This window comes from Myotis yumanensis, unplaced genomic scaffold, assembly GCF_028538775.1.
Source record: "Myotis yumanensis isolate MYYU_CA2020_CCGP unplaced genomic scaffold, mMyoYum1.0.hap1 SCAF_16, whole genome shotgun sequence".
Lineage (NCBI taxonomy): Eukaryota > Metazoa > Chordata > Mammalia > Chiroptera > Vespertilionidae > Myotis > Myotis yumanensis.
The window spans coordinates 22262075-22284061 of NW_027223767.1; the positions used below are offsets into that span (position 1 = coordinate 22262075).

Sequence of the window (21987 nt, forward strand, 5' to 3'; positions counted from 1 at the left end):
TCAAGTTGGTAACTGCTTCACTTTTTTCATTTACTTTGTTTTGAATACCTGTTAATTCTTTATACCATTAACATGCTCTTACTATTGCTTTTAACACAGAGTCAAACCTGTTAATCTATTCACTGAAATTGTTTTTCCTGAGGACTTCGCCCCATTCACTGGTTTAGGGTTAGCTGCTTGCTAGGCCAGGTGTGCAGCTGTCAGTCTGGGTTCTCCCTTCATCATCATTTTGGAAATTCCCATTGCTTCTGTCCTGTTTTGATTTCTTTGTTTCATGGATCCCATTAGTTTGGAGCACATACTCCACAGTTTGCTGAATAAAAAGTCCAGAAGCAATAAATTTTGAGACCTTGCATGTTTGAAAATACCTTTATTCTACATTTTACTAATTTGTGTATTAAATTCTAAAATGAAAATAAAATATCCTCAGAATTTTGAAGGCATTTCACCATTGCCTTTCAGTATATCACTGAGATTATTGCTAAATTTAATGCCATTCTGGTTCCTATAATGTAAGCAAACTTATTTTCTTATTTTTTCATTTTTAGAAGTCCTTGGGTTTTTTTGTTGTCTTTGCTATTCTTCAGTTCAGTATAACATGCTTGGATAACTAACGCATCTTTTTCAGGATGGAGACTCGTGTTCTTCAGGCATGGGAAATGTCTTTTTTCTTCCTTTTTTGATTGCCAATTTTATTTTTAAAATTCAATTAAATGTAATTTTAATTTTTATTGAATTATTGGGGTTACATTGGTAGTAAAATTATGTAGGTTCAGGTGTACAATTCTATGGTACATTATCTGTATATTGTATTGTGTGTTATCACCTGAAGTCAAGACTCCTTTTTCACCATTATTCCCCCTTTACTCTCTTCTACCTTCTCCAACCCCTATTTCTCTAGCAGTCACCATACTGTTGTTTGTGTTTATGATGTTATTTATTTATTTGCTTAATCCCTTTACCTTTTCACCCAGATCTTCAAGCCCCTCCCTTCTAACAGCTGTCAGTCTGTTTTTTGTATCTATGAGTTTCTGGGAAGTTTCTTTTATTAATTCTTTGTTAATTTCTTTTTTTTTTCTTTTTCACATATTGAAATTGATTGATCATGTAATTTTAGAGGCTTTTCTCTCATAGTGTTTTCTTTTGTTTGTTTTTCCTGGAGAGGGTCTTGACTTTATCTTACAACTCTATAATGTTTTATTTTATCACTGTGGAAAGTTAACATTGCAGCCTGAGACTGTTATCCTCAGAAAGTTCTACTTGCTAGGTTGTTTCTTGGCTGGTGTCTGGTAACTTGGATTTTGGAAGGGTTCCTAGCATACCTTGATAAGAATGGCTCTCTGTGCGCAAACTGTGCCAGTATGATTTATGCTGAGCACCTGATTTTCGTCTGGGTGCCTGGAGCTTTGGTATGTGCTAGGCAGAGGGCACCCCGATAAAACCCTGAGCACTGAGTCTCCAGTGAACTTACCTGGTAGACAGTGTTCCACATGTATTATCATAATTCATTGCTGGAGGAATTTAGCATGTCCGGTCCTATTCCACTGGGAGGAGATTCTTGGAAGCTTGTATCTTGTTTACTCTGGACCTCACGTCTTTTCCTTTTACTGATTTTGCTTTGTATCCTTTTGCTGTATTAACTCATAGCTGTAAATATGACTATATGTTGAGTCCTGTGAGTCCTTCTAGCAACCAGTGAACTAGGAGTGGTCTCAGGGACTCATGACACAGTCATATTTAACTTTTTGAATGTTCTTTACTGGTCTTTATTCTCACTTCTCTCTTTTTAAAATAGCATTCTTTAAAGTTTTTCCTAATGTCTTTCAGGATGTATATAATTATGTGAGTGTGAAGTTTTCTTCTCATCGATGCCTGCATTGTTTTTTTCCTCAAAATTAATGTGTGCATATTACTTGGTTCCCTTTCTTTCATGTTAACAAGCCTTCCTTATGCCCGGCTCTCTGATCTCACTTTAAATATTTACTTTTAAATGTGAGAGAATTGGAAGCTTATGTACATGAACTTTATTGTATACTAGAGGCCCAGTGCACGAAATTTGTGCATGGGGAGAGAGGTGTCTCCTCAGCCCAGCCTGCACCCTCTCACAATCTGGGACCCCTTGGGGGATGTCTGACTGCCAGTTTACGCCTGATCCCGTGGGGATCCCTGTGGTATTGGGCCTAAACTGGCAGTTGGACATCCCTCTCACAATCCGGGACCGCTGGCTCCTAACTGCTTGCCTGCCTGCCTGCCTGCTTGATCGCCCCTAGCCACTCTGCTTGCCTGCCTGATCACCCTTAACCACTCGCCTGCCTGCCTGATCTCCCCTAACCACTCGCCTGCCTGCCTGATTGCCCCTAACAGCCTTTGCCTTGGCCTCCGCCTCCACGGCTTTCTCCGGAATGACGTCCAGAAGGTCATTCGGCTGTCTGGTCTAATTAGCATTTTATGCTTTTATTATTATAGATGAGTTTGTGATAAGATAGCTTTATTGTTGAAATCACTCCAAATGGAGATTAGGCATTCAGTTTATCTGGGAAAGTGCTGCTCAGTTGCTTACTTGGGAAGATACATGTCTGGTTCCAGGATTCTAAGAGCTAGAGGGAGGGAAGAGGCTGATGGTTTATGGTAAGGGGATTTTCACTCAATTAGGAAGTAATAGGATTATTGTGGAAATACTCTTTTGTGATTCAAGTTTATAAGATATAGATGAAGGAAATAGTTGTTTGATTTTTCCTCTGAAATCACCAAATTATCTATAGACTAGATGATAGACTAGCAGAAACCAAAGATAATAAAGATGTTGTTTTTAAAGGAGATAGAGTCAGTGTAACTAACACACTACAGTCTTGCACCATATAATGACATTTTGTTCAGCATCAGATCACATATACAACAGTGGCCCCATATATAACGGAGCAGAATGTCATATAAGAAATGGAAGAATATATATGTGGCTCAGGAGAAAATTTTCTCCTGTGGGGCTTGGCAGTAGGTTCTCATTCACCACACCTCAATTTTGAGTGCACAGAATACTAATCTGTTTCAACATAGAGGGTTCCAACCCCACCCCCTCCAACTAGGTCAATGGTCTTCAGCGTACATTGCTGTAAATTCTTTGTTGAGAACCGAAGATCCTGTATAAGGACACAGCTCCACAAGAGCTACCTTAACAAGTATTAAGTGCCACTGCCACTTTAGTAAAAGCTTTCTATGATAGTATGGAAATGCATACTATCTGTCTCTGTACTTTGGAAGTATTTTCAGGTTGTAAAGCACCAATAAAGATAAGTTTTATTTTTCCCATCAAATCAATGCTAGAGAGTGTCAGTGGAACTAAAACAAGTTTCCAAAGTCAAAATACTGAATTCTAACAGACCCATAGATGCAGAAAATAAGCTGATGTGGTTACCAAAGGGCAGGAGGATGGGAGTTAGGGGCAAATATTTGCATTAAAATAGTAGGAAATGTGACAATATCCATAATAGTTTAAAACGGTACTGAATCCTCAGTCTCAGTTCTGTACCTTCTCCATGTTAAACACCCTCTTTTTTTTTTTTTTTTAGGAATACCACAAAGTTTCTTAATCTGACCACTGCTCCAACATACAACAACCAAAACCACAGCGCCCTATGTTCCTTTATCTCTCCATCTGGATTTCTTTTCCTTACTGATCCTCAGGCCACCTTTCGCGCCCTCTTGACAGTCACCATTACACTTATCTGTGCTTCACCCAGTTTCTCCTCAGTATTTCCAATCAGTGCAGTCCATATCCCTGTTTGTGGAGCAGCTCTGACAGCTTTGAAGTTATAGACAGGAAGCAGGGGAGAACTGTGGGACAGTGTTTATAAAGTCAGCAGTAGTGTACAGTAATGTCCTGCACTTTCACATTCACTCACCACTTATTCATCTTCCAGTTCTGAAAGCTTCATTCATAGTAAGTGCCCTGTATAGGCTTGCCATTTTTTATCTTTTATACTGTATTTTTACTGTACCTTTTTTATATTTAGTTATGTTTAAATACACAAATCCTAACCATTGTGTTACCAATACATACAGTATTCAGTATAGTAACTTGTATAGATTCGTAGCTTAGGAGCAATACCAGATAGTCTAAGTGTGTAATAGTCTATGCCAGTGGTCAGCAAACTGCGGCTTGCGAGCCACATGCGGCTCTTTGGCCCCTTGAGTGTGGCTCTTCCACAAAATACCATGTGCGGGCACGCATATACAGTGCAATTGAAACTGCGTGGCCCATGTGCAGAAGTCGGTATTTTGTGGAAGAGCCACACTCAAGGGGCCAAAGAGCTGCATGTGGCTCACGAGCCGCAGTTTGCTGACCACTGGTCTATACCATCTAGGTTTGAATACGTGCACTCTATGATGTTCCCACAATGATGAAATTGCCTGTTGGTGCATTTCCCAGAAGGTAACTTCCTTATTAAGTGATGTGGGACTGTAGTTCATTCTTTTATTGAGCAAGCATTTATTAATTGCCTTTTTAGACTTAACCCCAAGGTTAAAATAGGTTACAAAAAAAGTTACCTTATATACTCCCATGGAACTCGAATTTTTGCATGAGTGATGAATATTAAACAGCTTATCATCTGGTTATTTAATTACAGTTATTTTAAGAACTATATAGGAAAAGTCAAGGAGGCTCAAAGAGCATATATGGGAGACCTGCTCTAGGATTCAAGAATGGCATCTTTGGCCCTGGCCCGTGTGGCTCAGTGGTAGAGCATCATCCTGCACACTGAAGGGTCTCGAGTTCGATCCCAGTCAAGAGCACATACCTGGGTTGCAGGTTTATTCTCCACGTAGGAGGCAACTAATCGATGTGTGTCTCTCACATTCATGTTTCTCTCTCTGTCTCTCTCTCCTGCCCTAGCTTCCACTCTCTCTCTAAAAAGAAAAAGAATGGCATCTCTGAAAATATGAATAAGAGTGGGAAGATGAGAGGAGAGTGCAGAGAATGAGACTAAGAGATTAATTGGGATAATGATAATTGTGAGATTAAGTAAGGTATAGAATGTGGTTAGTGCTTGATACTTGTGCTCAATAAGTGTTAACTGGTAATTATATTATTTATAGGAATCCTATCTATATAATAAAGAGCCAGGGTCATAACGACTGATTACAACTGAAGGCTCGGCCAGACCGGAAGCCAGTGTTGGGTTGCTGTGGTGACCCAGCACTAATTGGGGTCGCTGCGGGTGCCCCGACCCAACACTGACTGCCTAGGGGACTGTGGATCAGGCCCAGAGAGAGGCCTGCAGAGAGAGAGGCAGGGTCTGATCCATAGCCTCTGTGGCAGCTGTTGATCAGAACTTGCCTCTCTTTCTCTCTTGGCCTGGCCAACAGCCGTGCTTCCATTTCTCTCCAGGCCTCCATCGGGGCTGCTGATCAGCCCCACCTTTCTGATCAGGCCCCGTTGATAGGCCCAGAGATGCTGACTGGCATAGAAACTGACCAGTCAGAACCAAATCTGGGTCAACTGTGAGGAGCCAATGGCTTTTTAGGAGGTGGAGCTTTTGATGCTGACTGGCATAGAAACTGACCAAGTATAGAACCAAATTGGCCGGCAGAGGAGGGCAGGTGGTGGCGAGATCAGGCCTGCAGGGGGGAGGGCAGTTGGGAGCGAGATCAGGCCGGCAGGGGAGGGCAGTTAGGGGCGAGATCAGGCTGGCAGGGGAGGGCTGTTGGGGGCGAGATCAGGCCGGCAGGGGTGGGCATTTGGGGGCAACCAGGCTAGCAGGGGAGGGCAGTTGGGGGCGATCAGGCAGGCAGGCAGAGAGGTTAGGGGCAATTAGGCAGGCAGGCTGAGGCAGTTAGGGGCAATCAGGCAGGCAGGCAGAGGGGTTAGGGGCCAACAGTTCCAGATTGTGAGAGGGGTGTCTGACCGCCAAGGGGTCCCCTATTGGAGTGGGTGCAGGCTAGGCTGAGGAAACCCCCCCTGCATGCACGAATTTCATAATAAAAGCCTAATATGCTAAGTGTCTGGTTGAACAGTTGGTTGTTGAACCAATCAAAGCGTAATATGCTAATGATATGCTAAGGCCACTCAACCATTCGCTATGATGTTCACTGACCACCAGGGGGCAGACAGTTGACTGGTCAACCAGTCGCTATGATGTGCACTGACCACCAGGAGGCAGATGCTCCAACCAGTAGGTTAGCTTGCTGCTGGGGTCCAGCCAATCAGGACTGAGCAAGACAGGCTGGACACACCCTGGAGCCCTCATGAAGTCTTCCCCGGCTGGCCCCGATCGTAAACTGGTGGGGTCCCTTGGCTTGGCCTGCATCCCCTCGCAATTTGGGACCCTTTGGGAGATGTCAGAGAGCTGGTTTCGGCTTGATCCCGCAGGTCAGGCTGAGGGACCCCACTGGTGTATGAATTCGTGCACTGGGCCTCTAGTATTATAATATTGGATGGTCAAACAGAAGACCTCTAGCATTTAATTTATAAAAATAAAAGTTTTGTGTCAACAGTACAACAAAAATATATCCATAGAATCACTTATCACAAAAAAAAATTCTTATGGTATAGAAATTTTGGTGTTTGAAAAGTATTTTTTTTTTTTTTTAAGAGATCATTCTTAACTTCTTCGTAGTTACATCTGTAGCACCCAGCATAGTACCCGACACAGAGAACGTTCTCAGTCTTCAAAAAAACACACGAACCAAACCCCAAAATCTGAAAGAATACTAGAAATTCTGGGCAATGTAGAGGCTAGGAAGGATTTGCAATTTCAGAATCAGGAAATACTCTACTTTTTTCTTGCTACTAAGACATTTGTTTGGTGTTGTTTCTTCACTAGAACGAGAGTCTTCTGATTAGAATTTAAACATTATCTTTTATTCATCCTGTAGCCAGCAGGGATCTGTTGGGACAAAATCTTACTTTTCTTCTTGTGGGGGTCTGTGATTGGTGTCCTCTAGCCTTTCCAGCACTTTGACTCACAATGTACTAGGTATCTATTGCAGCAAAACAAATACCTCAAAATTTTGCAGCTTAAACAACTGACATTTATTATCTCACAGTTTCTGTGGGTCAGGAAATGTGAGAGTGGCTTAGCTGGGTGCCTCTAGTTCAGGGTCTCTCTTGAGGTTACAGCCAAGCTGTTGGCTGGGGTTGCAGGCATCTGAAAGCTTGACGGGGGGGAAGGATGCACATCTTAAGTTCACTTGCCTGATTGTTGGCAGGAGGCCTTAGTTCCTTGCCATGTGAGCCTCTCCAAAGACCACCTCAGTGTCCTCAAAACATGGTTCTTGGTTTTCTGTAGAGCAGGTGAAGAGAAATCACAAAACTAGAGAGGGCGATATTGGGAGGGAGGGGCTGGGAGAGATAAATATTGGGAGGGAGAGAATTAGGGAAGGGAGGGAGAGAAGACAAGGCAGCCCAAGATGAAAGCCTCTGCCTTTGATAACCTGACCTTGGAGGAAACACATCATCACTTCTGTGGTATTCTAGTAGTTGAGAGTGACCAACCCTGTTACAATGTGGGAGGTGTGAATATCAGGAGGTGTGGCTCATGGGGAGTCATCTTGGAGACTGACTGTACCACGCTCCACCGGTGGATCAACTTCTTCTAGCCCAGTTGTATTACAAAAATAAACCATTGCTAGATTTTATGGGTAGAGAACAAGGGACTTCGTAAATTAAATTAAGAACCAGGAGACTTTTGTTTGAGTTTAGGAACAAAATTATTTTGTAGCTTTTGGAGATACTTTTTCTTCTTTAATCCTGAGTTTGAGCATCAGATTTTGGAAAGCTGACATTCCTAAGGGCAGTGCGACTTTCAACCTGTGAATAGGATATATGCTGCCACTTCACTTACAAGTTTATGTGCAACTCAGCCACTGTTTCTCCATAGAAATGCTGATGTAAATCCCTCCAAAACCTGTTTAACCTATATGGAATTAGAACTGAACCAGAACTTTTTAATCTTTTAAAAATTTTGAAGCAATAATGAACTTTTAGAAAAGCTACAAGTAAAGCACAAACTATATTTTCCTGAACCATTTGAGTATAAGTTGCTAATATGATGCCCTATCACCCCTGAATACTTCACTGTCTTTCCTACAAATTAAAACATGCTACCACATTACATACACTTAACGAAAATCAGGAAATTACACTGATACATTACTACTACTCTCTAATTCTCAGGCCCGTTAAAGTTTGGTCATTTGTCCTAACAATGTCCTTTATATCAAAAGGATCAAGTCCAAATGCTTTTGAAGACTATACACTTACTGTGTATCACTTACTTATTTTGTGAGTTATCCCTCATTTTGGGCTTCCCACATACATTTTTTATAGGATTATCTCAGATATAATGCTTTGTGTTTTTTTTTCATTTTATCTTATCAGATGGCACAGTTTAGATCATCCCATTATTGAGGATGCTAACTTTGATCACTTGATTAAGGTGGTAAGACAACTTCTTCTTTGTGAAGTTAACTCTTTTTCCTTTGTAAACACACACATTGTATGGGGGTTTTTAGAACACTAAGTATTCCATTCTCATCAGGCTTTCAGTTTAAGTATTTATTTCTGTGAGTACAGACTAAAGGTTTTCTGTTATTCAGTGAATGATAATCTGTTTAATCATTATTTGTTTTCATGTTCAAATTATTCTAGATTTGGCCAGTGAGAGCCTCTTCCATCTGGCTTCTGTGTCCTTTTGACATGCCTTTATCATTCTTTGAGCATGTCCCTTCTTTTTGGAACAACAAAATATTCCAGGCTTCTCAGAACTTTTGTTTTGTTAGGGCTGGAACTAATTTTTCTAAAGAGCCCTGGTTCTTTTTATTGGAGAATGGTATTTAGAAATCAAGATCTGGGGGCTAGATGCACTCATTACTACTAAGTTGTCATTGTTTCTAGGTCTTCTCAGTGGACAGAACTAGGGAACGTATGTATTCATATTCCTCTGTGTGTACATGTTTATATCAATACTTAATTTTACATCTCTATTGAAAACTGTATGTTTATACCATTTCTAATTTTAGTTCAACACTAGGGGAGTCTTAGTAATTTCCTCCCTTCTTTATTTGTAACTTCTTTCTTCAGCAGTAAGAAACCTGGCTCTGGTTATTCTTAATATATTTACTTATTTGATCAGTCCCCTTTTATGTAACCAACCTGCCATCACTGTCATTTCCCCATTACCACCTACTCCTAAGCACAAATGTCCTACTCATTCTGCTTAGGCTCCAACACGCCTTGCTATCCCTGAGCACCCATTTCCAACACTAGTGGATGTTCTTCTTACCTTGCTCAGGCTCATATCCTGTGCTGTCTCCCTGTGTGAACATCCTCCTCATCCTGCTCAGACTTTGTGCTAGAACTTCCCTCTTCCTACTATGCAGAAGCACAACAAAGTCCAGCACCCCTTACTGGGCCCCAGTCTCTTATCTTTTCATCCCACTCATGCTTTGACACCTTCTCTATCCCATTTAGGCTCTGACATCCTTTTTGGCCTGCTCTCCCATGTAGATACCTTTTTTTACTCTGCGTGGATTTCTTTTTTTTTTTTTTTTTTTTACATATATTTTATTGATTTTTTACAGAGAGGAAAGGAGAGGGATAGAGAGCCAGAAACATTGATGAGAGAGAAACATCGATCAGCTGCCTCCTGCACGCCCCCCACTGGGGATGTGCCCGCAACCAAGGTACATGCCCTTGACCGGAATCGAACCCGGGACCCTTGAGTCTGCAGGCCGATGCTCTATCCACTGAGCCAAGCTGGTTCTGGCATCTTTTTTGTTTTATTTTATTTTATTTTATTTTATATTTTTATTGATTTTTTACAGAGAGAAAGGGAGAGAGATAGAGAGTCAGAAACATCGATGAGAGAGAAACATCCACCAGCTGCCTCCTGCACACCTCCCACTGGGGATGTGCCTGCAACCAAGGTACATGCCCTTGACCGGAATCAAACCTGGGACCTTTCAGTCCGCAGGCCGACGCTCTATCCACTGAGCCAAACCGGTCTTGGCATCTTTTTTGTTCTTTAATAAGATATTTTTTTATTGACTTCAGAGAGGAAGGGAGAGGGAGATAGATACATCATTGATGAGAGAGAATCATTGATTGGCTGCCTCTTGCACCCCCCTGTTGGGGATTGAGCCCACAACCTGGGCATATGCCCTGACCAGGAATCGAACAATGACCTCCTAGTTCATACATCGATGCACTACCACTGAGCCATGCCAGCTGGGCACCCTTCGTGTATTTCTAATGTCTTGTACCTGGCTTCCCTCTCTATGGGACCCAGTCCTTACCCCATTCATGTGCTGACATTCTTTGCTGGGCTGCCTTTTATATGTGGGTACCCTCTGCATGCTCCATTTTGTCCCCATGAATGCTTATTCATCCTGCTCATATCCTACATCCCATTTCTAGCCCAAACACACACCCACACCCACACATTAGATGCCATATAAAGTCATATTTCAGTGGTGCAGAGTCCACCTTGGAAAATGTGTTACTAATAACCAATATGAACATTTGATATCTTTTCCTGATTTATGTTACTTGGTAGCTACAGCTGATGTCTTTTTTTCCTAGTATGATTTTTTTCTACGTGTTTTCCCCCCTAATATGATTTTTTCTTAGCCTTTTCTCTCATTAGATGAAAATTTATGTTAAGTGAATTTTAATGTCATCCCTACCCCATCATGGTCGGAAGGGCCTTTTAGAAACTGGTTAAAATGTACACAGAGCAAAGATTTTAGCTTGTGACCTTTTGAAGAATTTTCTGAGTGCAACTAGAAACAAATTATCCATTGTTCACAGTGCTTTGCTTAATGTTATGCTTTCTCTTGCTAAATCCTCTTATTTGTTGAAATCTTGTATCTTAAGTAGCTAACAGTTTATTAATATAGATTCTCGTTAAAAGGAGATTATTTTTCTTTATGTAGTTTAGATCATTTACATTTCTGCTATAATATACAAAGATTTATGTATGGTAGCATGAAATGTTTAAAAAAGAGCTTAATTTACTTTTTTTCCCCAGTTGGGGAAGTAATACATGCCAATTGAAAATAAGAGGAATTCATAAAAGTAAAGAAAAAGGAAAAAAAAACACCCACAGTTTTCTCAATTACAATTACCCTATCTTTTAAAAATTTTGTTCCTTTTATTTTTTATTTCATTTTATTTTTTTAAAATACCCACACCAGGCATAGTCATTTCCTTATGCATTATTTTTTTCTAATAGTACTTAATTTTATTTTGGAAAAATGTAGAGTTACAAAAATGATCTAATTTTATTTTGTACTTTTAGAATTATTAGTGAAATTGAGCATGTTTTCATATATTTACTAGCCACTCATCTTCTGTGAATTGCTTCATATTTCTTCAACAGTTTTTCCATTGAATAGTTTGATTAATATATAATACAACCTTATGTATTAGTTATGTAAACCTTTTGACTGCTAGTTTTTTCACATTATGTTTTGAAAGACTTTTTAATTTTATTTTTTGTTGTTAATCCTCACCTGAAGATATTTTTCTATTTATTTTTAGGGAGAGTGGAAGAGAGAGGGGGAAGACAGAGAGAAACATCAGTGTGAGAGAAACACATCCATTGGTTGCCTCCTGCATGAACCCCAACCAGGGCCTCCTGGCTGGGGAGAAGCCTGCAACCACTTTACTTGCCCTCAACTGGAATTGAACCTGGGACCCTTTGGTCCACAGGCAGGTGCTCTATCCACTGAGCTAAATTGGCTAGGGCTAAAGACTTTTTTAAAAACTGAAATTTAGAGAGAGAGGAAGGGAAAGGAGGAGAGAGAGCGAAACATCGATTAGCTGCTTCCTGTGTACCCCTACTGAGGACAAGCCTGCAACCTGGGATGTGCCCTGATGGGAAATTGAATCCACAACCCTTTAAGTGCACGGGATGACTCTCAATCAACTGAGCCACACGGGCCAGGACTGTGCATTCTTTTACTTCTTGTCTGTTACTTGTCTTTTTATTTGTCAGTGCTATAGTATATTGTCCCCCACCCCCCCTTTTTTTTTTAACAGAACTTAAACATTTTTATGTAGGCAAATATATGTGTATATTTTTTTTCTTTCTGGTTTCTGGATTTTGTCTTGCTTAGGAAAATCTGCCTTACCTCGATATAATGAAATTATTCTTTGGTATTTTTCCTAATAGTTTTATGGCTTTTTTTTTTTCATAGTAGCCCTTGCCACCTCCCACATTTTAAAGTTTGATATAAGTTATTTTTCCAGAGTATAGCCAGTTGATCTGGTAATATGTTACTGACAAATCTATTCTTCTACCACTGATTTGAAATATTACCTTTATCATATTAAATTTCTATGTACATACTAATAACTGCTTTATATCTTTAATTAGTTATGCTTATTATGTATTGGTTTTATTATAAGAGCTCAATAGAATGTTTCAGTACCTGATAATACAAGTCTTCTCTTGTTCTTGTTTTTCAAAAATTTCTTTGGTATTCTCACAGATTTATTTTTATTGAACTTCAGAATCAGCTTGCCATTTTGAATACCTGCCTCCCCATCTTCCAAATCTATTATAACATCTAACTATTTTTACTCTACTCTTATTAGCTTAACTTGAGCTACCATTTTCTCTTGCCTAAACTATCTTTTAATATACAGCAGCAAGAAGGCTCTTTTTAAAACATAAATCAGTTCACGTTACTTCCTTAATTACATCCCTCAGTTTTTTCTTCTCTTCCTTTCATTATCTATTGCTGACTACTCCAAAGCTTAAAACAACCTGTTTTGTGCACAATTTTGCGAGTCAGAAATTTATGACCAGTTCAGCTGATCAAACCAATTAAGTGCTGTTCCTGGCACAGTGTCCCTTCTGCCATATTTTGTTGGTCAGAACAGTCACAAGATCTGCCTAGATGGTGGGGAGAAGGAAAATGAAAAGTAGACTCTGCTTCTTAATGTGGGAATCGCAAGGTCTTCTTGCAGGAGAGCATGTGGGATGAGAAATACTGTGACCATACTTAGAAAATATAACCTGCCGCATCATCAAATTCAGAATCTATTCAAAGCTCTTAACATGGCTCGTATGGCTTTCCATGATCTGATTCACACCTGTTTTTCTCTGACCTTTTCTACTATGCTTTCTTCATTTGTTACCTTTGGTTTAGCCACAGGGGCCTCTTAGCTAGGCTTTGAATATGCCACACTCATTTCAACATCAGCTCTATTTTTTATTTATTTATTTATTTATTTATTTATTTATTTATTTATTTATTTATTTATTTTTACCTCCCATCTTCTTCAGATCTTTGCATGGGTCTTCCCATTCTCCTACTTTATTTAGGTGTCCAGAAAGCTTTCCCTGACCACTTTATCTGACAAAATCTTAGTCATTTACTACTCGCTCTGCATAGATTTTTGTGATGTTTATGGGAGGCTGGGGGCCCTGAATACATGCCTGGCTTCTGAATAAGTTGAGAAGTAGAAGAGTAAAGATGGAGACCAAAACATATGAAATAAAAGTTTTACTGGTCATTGTGATGTTGGAGACCCAAATGAGCCTATTAAATACATCTCAGAATTAGTCAGATTTACCCATTCATTCCCAAGCAGTGTTGCTCACTCTCCTCTGCAGTTGATGAACTCTTGGCATGTTGACATAGGGGAACGTTCTTCTGCAGCAAGCCTGTTCCCAAGAGAAGAGGGTAGAGCTGAGTTGTGCATGCCCAGTTATTTGTCTCGTTTTTTTATCTAACTGACTAAAGGGGAGGGGGTTGGCCCTAGCTGGTTTGGCTCAGTGGATAGAGCGTCAGACTGTGGACCGAAGAGTCCCAGGATCGATTCCGATCAAGGGCACATGCCTGGGTTGCGGGCTCGATCCCCAGTTGGGAGTGTGCAGGAGGCAACCAATCAATGATTCTCTCTCATCATTGGTGTTTCTATCTTCCTCCCTCTCCCTTCCTCTCTGAAATCAATAAAAATATTTTAAAAATTTAAAAAAAATAAAGGGGAAGGGGGTGAAAGGAAGGGAATAAAGGAAATGAGAAACAGGATAGATTGAGGTACTGTTTACTAAAAAAGAAAACATAGTAGGAAGATTATAAATTAAATTTTAGGAACACTGAGTTTGAAGTGCCTAAAAGATACCTGTGTGGAGATTCCAAGTAGGCATTTGGATAATGCATTTGAAGATAGAGATTTAGTAGTTCTATTAGTTTCCTGTTGCCTGTAACAAACTATTATAAACATAATCCTATCTAATAAAAGACAAAAAGGGTAATTGACCATACCTTCGCTACGCTTCCCATGGGCTAATCAGGGCAATATGCAAATTAAGCGCCAACCAAGATGGCGGCCGGCAGCCACGCAGCTGAAGCGAGCAGGAGTTTGCTTGCTCCAGTGATGGAGGAAGCCAAGGTTCCCCGCCTGCTGTGGCCTGGCTCTGAGCTCCGAAAGCAAAAAAGTTTCAATTATAGAAGCTAAACAAACCCCAGATACCTGATTTCAGCAGGCCGTGGCCTCAGAGCTGGAGCCAGTTCTCAGCTCCAGTGACGGCAACAAAATTTCAATTATAGAAGGTAAATAAATCCCAAAAGAAAAAAGAAAAAGAAAAAAAGGAGAGGCTGGGAGCTTCAGTTGCCGGCCAGCCTGAAAACGGCCCTCAGCCCCTCATCCAGGCTGGCCAGGCACCCCAGTGGGGACCCCCACCCTGAAGGGGGTGTGACCAGCTGCAAACAGCCATCAGCCCCTCACCCAGGCTGGCCAGGCACCCAAGCGGGACCCCCACCCTGACCCGGGACACCCTTCAGGGCAAACCAGCCGGCCCCCACCCATGCACCAAGCCTCTATCCTATATAGTAAAAGGGTAATATGCAAACTGACCCTAACAGCAGAAGGACTGGGAATGACTGGTTACTATGACACACACTGACCACCAGGGGGCAGACGCTCAATACAGGAGCTGCCCTCTGGTGGTCAGTGTGCTCCCACATGGGGGAGCTCTGCAAAGCCACAAGCCATGCTGATGGCTGCCAGTACAGCGGTGGTGGTGGGAGCCTCTCCTGCCTCAGCAGCGCTAAGGATGCCTGACTGCAGCTTAGGTCTGCTCCCCGCTGGCAAGTGGACATCCCCCGAGGGCTGCCGGGCTGCCAGAGGGATGTCTGATTGCCATCTTAGGCCAAACCCCCTGGGGAGCAGGCCTAAGCCAGCAGGTGGTCATCCCCCGAGAGGTCCCAGACTGGGAGATGGCGCAGGCCGGGCTGAGGGACCAACCCCCCCCAAGTGCACAAATTTTTGTGCACCGGGGCTCTAGTGGTTTAATAAAAGCCCACAAAATTATCTAACAGTTTTTGTGGGTCAGGGATCTGGGTATTGGTTAGCTGGTTCTCTGCTCAGGCTTTTATTAGACTGAACTCAGTGTGTTGGTCAGGGCTTTGAGTTTATTTGAAGCTTGAGTTCCACCCAATCTCATTGGCTGGTAGAATTTAGATTCTTTCAGTTGCAGAACTGAGGCCCTCAGCTTGGAGAGGCCACTTGCTATTTCCTGCCATGTGACCTTCCCCACAGTAAGGTAGTTTGCTTCTTCAAGGCCAACAGAAAGTATTTTTGTGGCTTTAAATCTCTTATGATTCAGCTGGTTGAGACAGGCTCATTCAAGTAGTCTTTTTTTTGATTAACTCAAAGTGAACTGATTAGGGACCTTAATTGCATTTATGAAGTCCCTTATGCCATACAATAGTGTGTGTGTGTGTGTGTGTGTGTGTGTGTGTGTGTGTGTGTAGAGACGAGAGAGAGAGAGAGAGAGAGAGAGAGAGAGAGATTGATTGAGATTATGAGGACCTGGCTTATGTCATTATGGAGGCTGAGAAATCCCACTATCTGCCATCTGCAAGCTGGAGACCCAGGAAGGTTGGTGATGTAATTCATCAGTCTGAGTCCAAAGGCCTAAGAACCTGGGGAGCTGATAGTGTGGATTCTAGTCTGGGGAATCTGGGTCTGAAGACCTAAGAACCAGGATTGCCAGGGCAGAAGGTCAATGTCCTAGCGCAAACAGCCTGGTGGAAGGGACTAATTCTTTCTTCCTCTCTGCCTTTTTGTTGTATGTAGGCCCTCAATGGATTGGATGATGCCCACCCACAATAGGGCGGGGAAAACTGGTTTACTAGGTGCATCTATGCAAATGCTATTATAATCCAGACACACTCTCAGAGACACACATGGAAATAATGAGTAATGTTTAGCCAAATACCTATGAACCTTGTAATCCAAACAAGTTTACACATAAAATTAACCATCTCAGAGGGATTTGGGGAGATTCACAAGCTACATTACAGCCATTGATGGCTTCTAAAATGTGCCCCCCCCTTTTGATATTTTAGATTTTTTTCCTTTGTAATCTTTATATTTAACATTATGTAATTCTATAGCTTCTGTTCTGCCCCTTCCTCCAAAGTCTAAAAATGCTTTCCCTCTTTTATTGAGTACTTCTTTACTCTCGAATTAGTCACTTATTATTAACTGACTAAGCAAACTCAGTCTCTTTTTACCTTTGTTTGCACCAGTTAGAAATGAGAAAGATGGACTGAGCTTTGTTTTTCACAGTGGAACCTTACCAGTGTTCTTGATTAGCATTAGCAGGATCTAATAATTAAATAATAAGTATGTTCATGGTGCTTTCAGTACAAAATGCTACTTTGGAACAGAATAGACATGAACTTCTTGGTAATACAACTTAACTCATTCTCAGATAAATGTAAATGTGGTCTCCTTAAAGGATATATTTTTCTTGAGACTTACCTGTTCGTTGTGCCATTACTTCCTCAACTGTGTACCTGAGAGTGGTTATCTTACCTGAGTTAGCCTAACTCTCTTTTTCCAGGGTATATTGTTTGTCCTAATTTTTTAACAACCTGCAGTTGTTTGCTATTAGTGACTAGAGCAGTGGTTCTCAACCTTGGCTGCACATTAGAATCACCTGGGAATCTTTTTAAAATCCTGATTTCTGGGCCTCATCCTCCGGAAATTCTGTTTCTTTGTTACTAATGTTGTGGCCCCACCCAAGAGGTTCTGGGTTGGCAGGAGGTGCTCATTCTTACACCCCTGTCCTTGGTAGCTTGCTTGCCTGCTGCTGCCGTTGTGGCCCCACCCCATAACAAAGAAACAGAATTTCTGGAGGATGAGGCCCAGAAATCAGGATTTTAAAAAGATTCCCAGGTGATTCTAATGTGCAGCCAAGGTTGAGAACCACTGGACTAGAGGTATGGGACATAGATTTTTTGGGGTCTCATGTTCTGTTAGTGCTTGAGTTCAATGTCTAAGAGAAAGGATTGTGTGCATTTTATTGCAAACATTCTCTGAAATAATTTTTAGCTACAAGGAAATAGCTCTATTTCTGTGAGTCATCATTCTTTTTTATGTAGAGCTGGGTAAGGATTTAATTTTGTAGATAGAGTTTATGACTTCCAGAAGGAGAGCTGCAAAAATTGAAATTTCCAAAGAATTTTAGATTTGCTATAAATGCTGTTATATATAGAAAGTTGGAGCTTAAGCTACTAATATAGGTAATTGGTTGATAAAACTTTCCTAAAATCTCATGATTTTCAATGAGGAATAGAGTTCTTTTTAGTCATTTTCAAGTGTAAGCTAACATGTGTTTTCTTTCATTTTTTTTTAAAGCTTCCAATAAAAACAGGACAGCAGAACACACATACCAAAGTCAGTACCGAACACAACAAGGAATGTCTTATCAATATTTCCAAATACAAGTTTTCTTTGGTTATAAGTGGCCTCACTACTATTTTAAAGAATGTTAACAATATGGTGAGTAATTGGGTTACTGTCCCTTTGGGGAGTTTACGTTGGTTTGCTTTTTATTTAAAAATTTGGAGCAGCATATTTTGAAATATGGAAAGTCATTTTTTGTAAACATTTTATTTTGTGGATAAGCACAGATAACCTTTTAACTTTTATTTTAGTTTTTTATTCTTTCCCTTAGATACTTTTCTGATTTGTGACTTTTTAAATTATTTTTCTGAAATTAGGATTGCATATAGATTTTATGTCATATACTAATTGACCATAGTAATCTATTCAGTTGTTCTCCTTATCTCCTTATTTGAATATTTACATATAAAATTGTCCCAGTCCTATGTAGATGATAAATTAAATATGACCTTATACTGACCTAGTGAGTTTGGCTCAGTGGATAGAACGTCAGCTCATGGACTGAAAGGTTGTGGGTTTGATTTCAGTCAGGGGCACGTACATCAGGTGCTGGCTCACAGGTTGATGGGTCTCTTACGTTGATGTTTCTCTCTCTGTGTCTCTCCCCCTCCCTTCAACTATGTCTAAAAGTCAATGGAAAAAATGTCCTTGGGTGAGGATTAAAAGAAAAAAAATGACCTTATAGTCCTAAAATATAAGATTGTTTTTATGAAAATGTTATTTCCTTCATCCTGGAGCTTGTGACAGATTCTGCAGTAGGTAGAGAACCCATTTTTGAAGTGTTCCCAAATACCAATATCCTCAAATTACTCCAAAAGCTTCTTTTCCCCCCATTTTATAAAATCTGTTTACATTCCATAGTCTTCAGGGTACTCCAGCTATTCTCTCTCTGTACATTTGAACATATTTCTCCTGTCTCAGGTGATTCCTTCCTTTCTATCAGTTCCTAACTAAAATTTCCTTCATATTCAGTTCAAATCAACTGATTGGGATATTTCTTGACTAAATTGTAATTGCTCTGATTGTCTTTAGCACTTACAACCACGATTTGTATTGTTTGTTTTGAACTCTGAAAATGACTTCTGGTTGTAGATTGTGAAAATTAGTCACATTTTTATAGTCACATCATCTTTGGTGTGTGTGTGTGTGTTTTTAAAAAAAGCTCATTAGACAATACTTAAAACTTATAAAATGGATAAACTGGAGTTGTGGAAAATCTTTTGCCTTTCTCTATGGAAGAAAATATTTTTTTGAAAAAACGCAGGGCTTTTAATAAATATGTAAAGTGATTTACAGAAATTTATTTAAGATTTTGTGGAGCTCTTCTGTTGCAATGTGTGTGGGGCACAGGGATAGGATTTTACTTATTTAATAAGTGACCATGCTCCCATTTAGATTGAAAATATTTTAATACTTGAAACTTTTTAAAAACAAAAAAACACACACCAATATTATGATATTGACATTCATTTAGTTCTTATTGAGTAAATTGAATTGTGGAAACAATAGTCTCTTGTTGGTAAATAGTGTAGTATTAAATTTAAGAATAGTGAATGCTTAAAATTATTTGTAATTGATACTCTAGTCTTTTTTTTTTTTGCTGTAAGAATTTAGACCTTAATTATTTTGTGTCATCAAAGTGTGGTTAAATGCTCCATTCAAGATTCTGTTAAAGATCAGGGTGTATATCTAAATCCTATATATTTTTAAAGTATATAAACCAGTGTATCTTCTTTTACTGTTACAAGGCTAATGGCAGACTGTAATGAATACCGGCAGTTTTGTTTGCTTGATAATTTATTTTGTGTGAGCATTAGGATAAAATTAGAAATAATAGATTTAAATATAGTATAATTTGGGAGATAAAATGGAAGACTACTGATTTTCGTGATTCTTAGCCTCTGACTTTTCAGATGTGTGCTGATTTGTAGTGGAGAGTAATAACCAACTTTTAGTGTTCTGAATATCTTTTCTCTTAGAGAATATTTGGAGAAGCTGCTGAAAAAAATTTATATCTCTCTCAGTTGATTATATTGGATACACTGGAAAAATGTCTTGCTGGGGTAAGTAAATCTGTTCTTCAGTAGGCAGGTTTTGTGAATTTAAGTTTGAGTTAATCTGATGTACCAAAATATAGGTGTTGACAAGGAGAACTTTTTGGACTCCTGGGCTTTTTGTCTAAGACATGCATATGAATTTTTAAAACAGCTGACTAGGTGGCATAAACAAGTTTTCAAGATAAAATCATTTTCTCATCTTTTTAAAAAAATATATTTTTATTGATTTCAGAGAGGAAAGGAGAAAGAGAGAGAAATAGAAACATCACTGGTGAGAGAGAATCATTGATCAGCTGCCTCCTGCATGCCCCCACTGGGGATCGAGCCTACAACCTGGGCATGTGCCCTGATCGGGAATCGAACCTTGACCTCCTGGTTCATAGGTTGACACTCAACCACTGGGCCACACTGGCTGGGCATTTTCTTATCTTTTATAAATTAAATAGATATTAAGTTTACTTATAAAGTGTTAAACTTGAACCACATATATCTCGGGTTTTAAAGAAAACATTTTATGAAAAAAAAAAGCCACGATTTGATTTAATTAGTTTTTCAGATATTGTTAGGCCTGTAGCATTGTTTAGTATTGAAAGGATGTGAGGCAAAAGACCAAGAGTAGTCTTTTTTCCCCTGTATGAATCTGATTTTAATGTTTTTTCAAATCTATATAAAAATGAGCTTAAAAAATTAAACTATTACTGATAGATCCTACCTGAACAACACTTGTTATTTATAAATATGAACATATAAAATAGAGATATGTGGAGGATTAGTTGAGTACAAGACAGTTCTTTCTCAGGTTTCCTCTAAATAGTTATCTCAGTGTATTTCAACCATGACTTAATTGGAATTTTTTCAAGAATCTTCCTGTTGTTTAAAACCAAGTATTTCTATATTTCAGTAGCCTTAATTCTTCCGGGAACATGGTAGAAGTTCACATAAGTAAATAAATTTAATACTTCCATTTTAAAGATCTGGCTATTCAATATGTATTGAAATTAACTTATTTCTTATATCCTGTCTTCCTTTGGCACATCATTTGCTTTTATTCAGAATTGCTTTTCTTCCACATATGTTATGGTTATTCTCTATAGTAAACCTAGATGGAAGGGACTTTGCTATGTGTGGTTGAGAAGATAGGGGATAGTCGTAGTGTTTGGGGAAGGGATACAGTAGTGTTGGAAAACAATTGCATTCATACACACTGTATCCTTAGGGAAGAGAAGTATTTAAGATTATAGGCCACAAAACCCTAAGGATAATGTTTTAAAACTCGTTTATTGCTCTAGCTGGTTTGGCTCAGTGGATAGAGCATCGGCCTGTGGACTAAAGGGTCCCAGGTTCAATTCTGGTCAAGGCCACATACCTCTCAGTTGCAGGCTCCTTCTTGGCCCAGGCCCTGGTCAGGGCTCGTGCAGGAGGCAACCAGTCAATGTGTTTCTCTCACATTGATGTTTCTCTTTGTCTTTCCCTCTATCTTCCACTCTCTCTAAAAAAAAAGGCAATGGAAAAATATCCTCGAGTGAGGATAAAAAAAAAATAAATAATATTAAGGAACAATTCTCATTAAAAAAAAACCCACAAAACTCTTTTATTGACCCTTGGCCATATTCCAAAATTGTAAGAGTGTTTTTAAGTTTTCCACTTAAATTGAGGGTGAGCTAGTTCCGTTTTAGCTTGGTGTTTTTTGTTAATTTATGATATGCTATTGTTCATCCTATATAGTAAAAGGCTAATATGCAAATTGTCCTCTGGACCAGGAGTTTGACCAGGGGGTGGGGCCAGCCAGCCAACTGCCCATGGCCCCTCCCCCTGGCCGGCTCCGCCCCCAATTGCCTCCTACCCCGATCGGGGGATGGGGCCGGCCCACCAACTGCCTGTGGCCCCTCCCCCCCTGCTGGCCCTGCCTAATTGGCCTTGATGGGTCGGGCCAGCTGGACCCCACTTGTGCACGAATTCATGCACCAGGCCTCTAGTTTATAAAATGAAAGGGCTATTAAACAGGATGGTGGCCTTGTGGAGGTGGACAATTTTAAAAATTGGAATCACTCTTTTTTTTTTTTTTTTTTAAATATATTTTATTGATTTTTTACAGAGAGGAAGGGAGAGAGACAGAGAGTTAGAAACATCGATGAGAGAGAAACATCGATCAGCTGCCTCCTGCACATCTCCCACTGGGGATGTGCCCACAACCCAGGCACATGCCCCTGACCGGAATCG

The 21987-nt window shown here is 40.0% G+C and overlaps 1 protein-coding gene across 7 annotated transcripts in view; it reads left to right on the forward strand.

The window, feature by feature from the left end:
• NF1 (neurofibromin 1) overlaps positions 1–21987 on the forward strand; it is a 330198-nt gene that overhangs the window by 124378 nt on the left and 183833 nt on the right. For 6 of the 7 annotated variants that reach the window (XM_070395208.1, XM_070395205.1, XM_070395211.1 and 3 more), the window contains 2 exons: positions 17663–17806; positions 19690–19773. In XM_070395208.1, coding sequence (XP_070251309.1) covers positions 17663–17806; positions 19690–19773 — 228 coding nt within the window. Of the gene's footprint in view, positions 1–3873; positions 3938–17662; positions 17807–19689; positions 19774–21987 lie in introns of those variants that run through there. The other variant, XM_070395210.1, reaches the window with a different exon arrangement.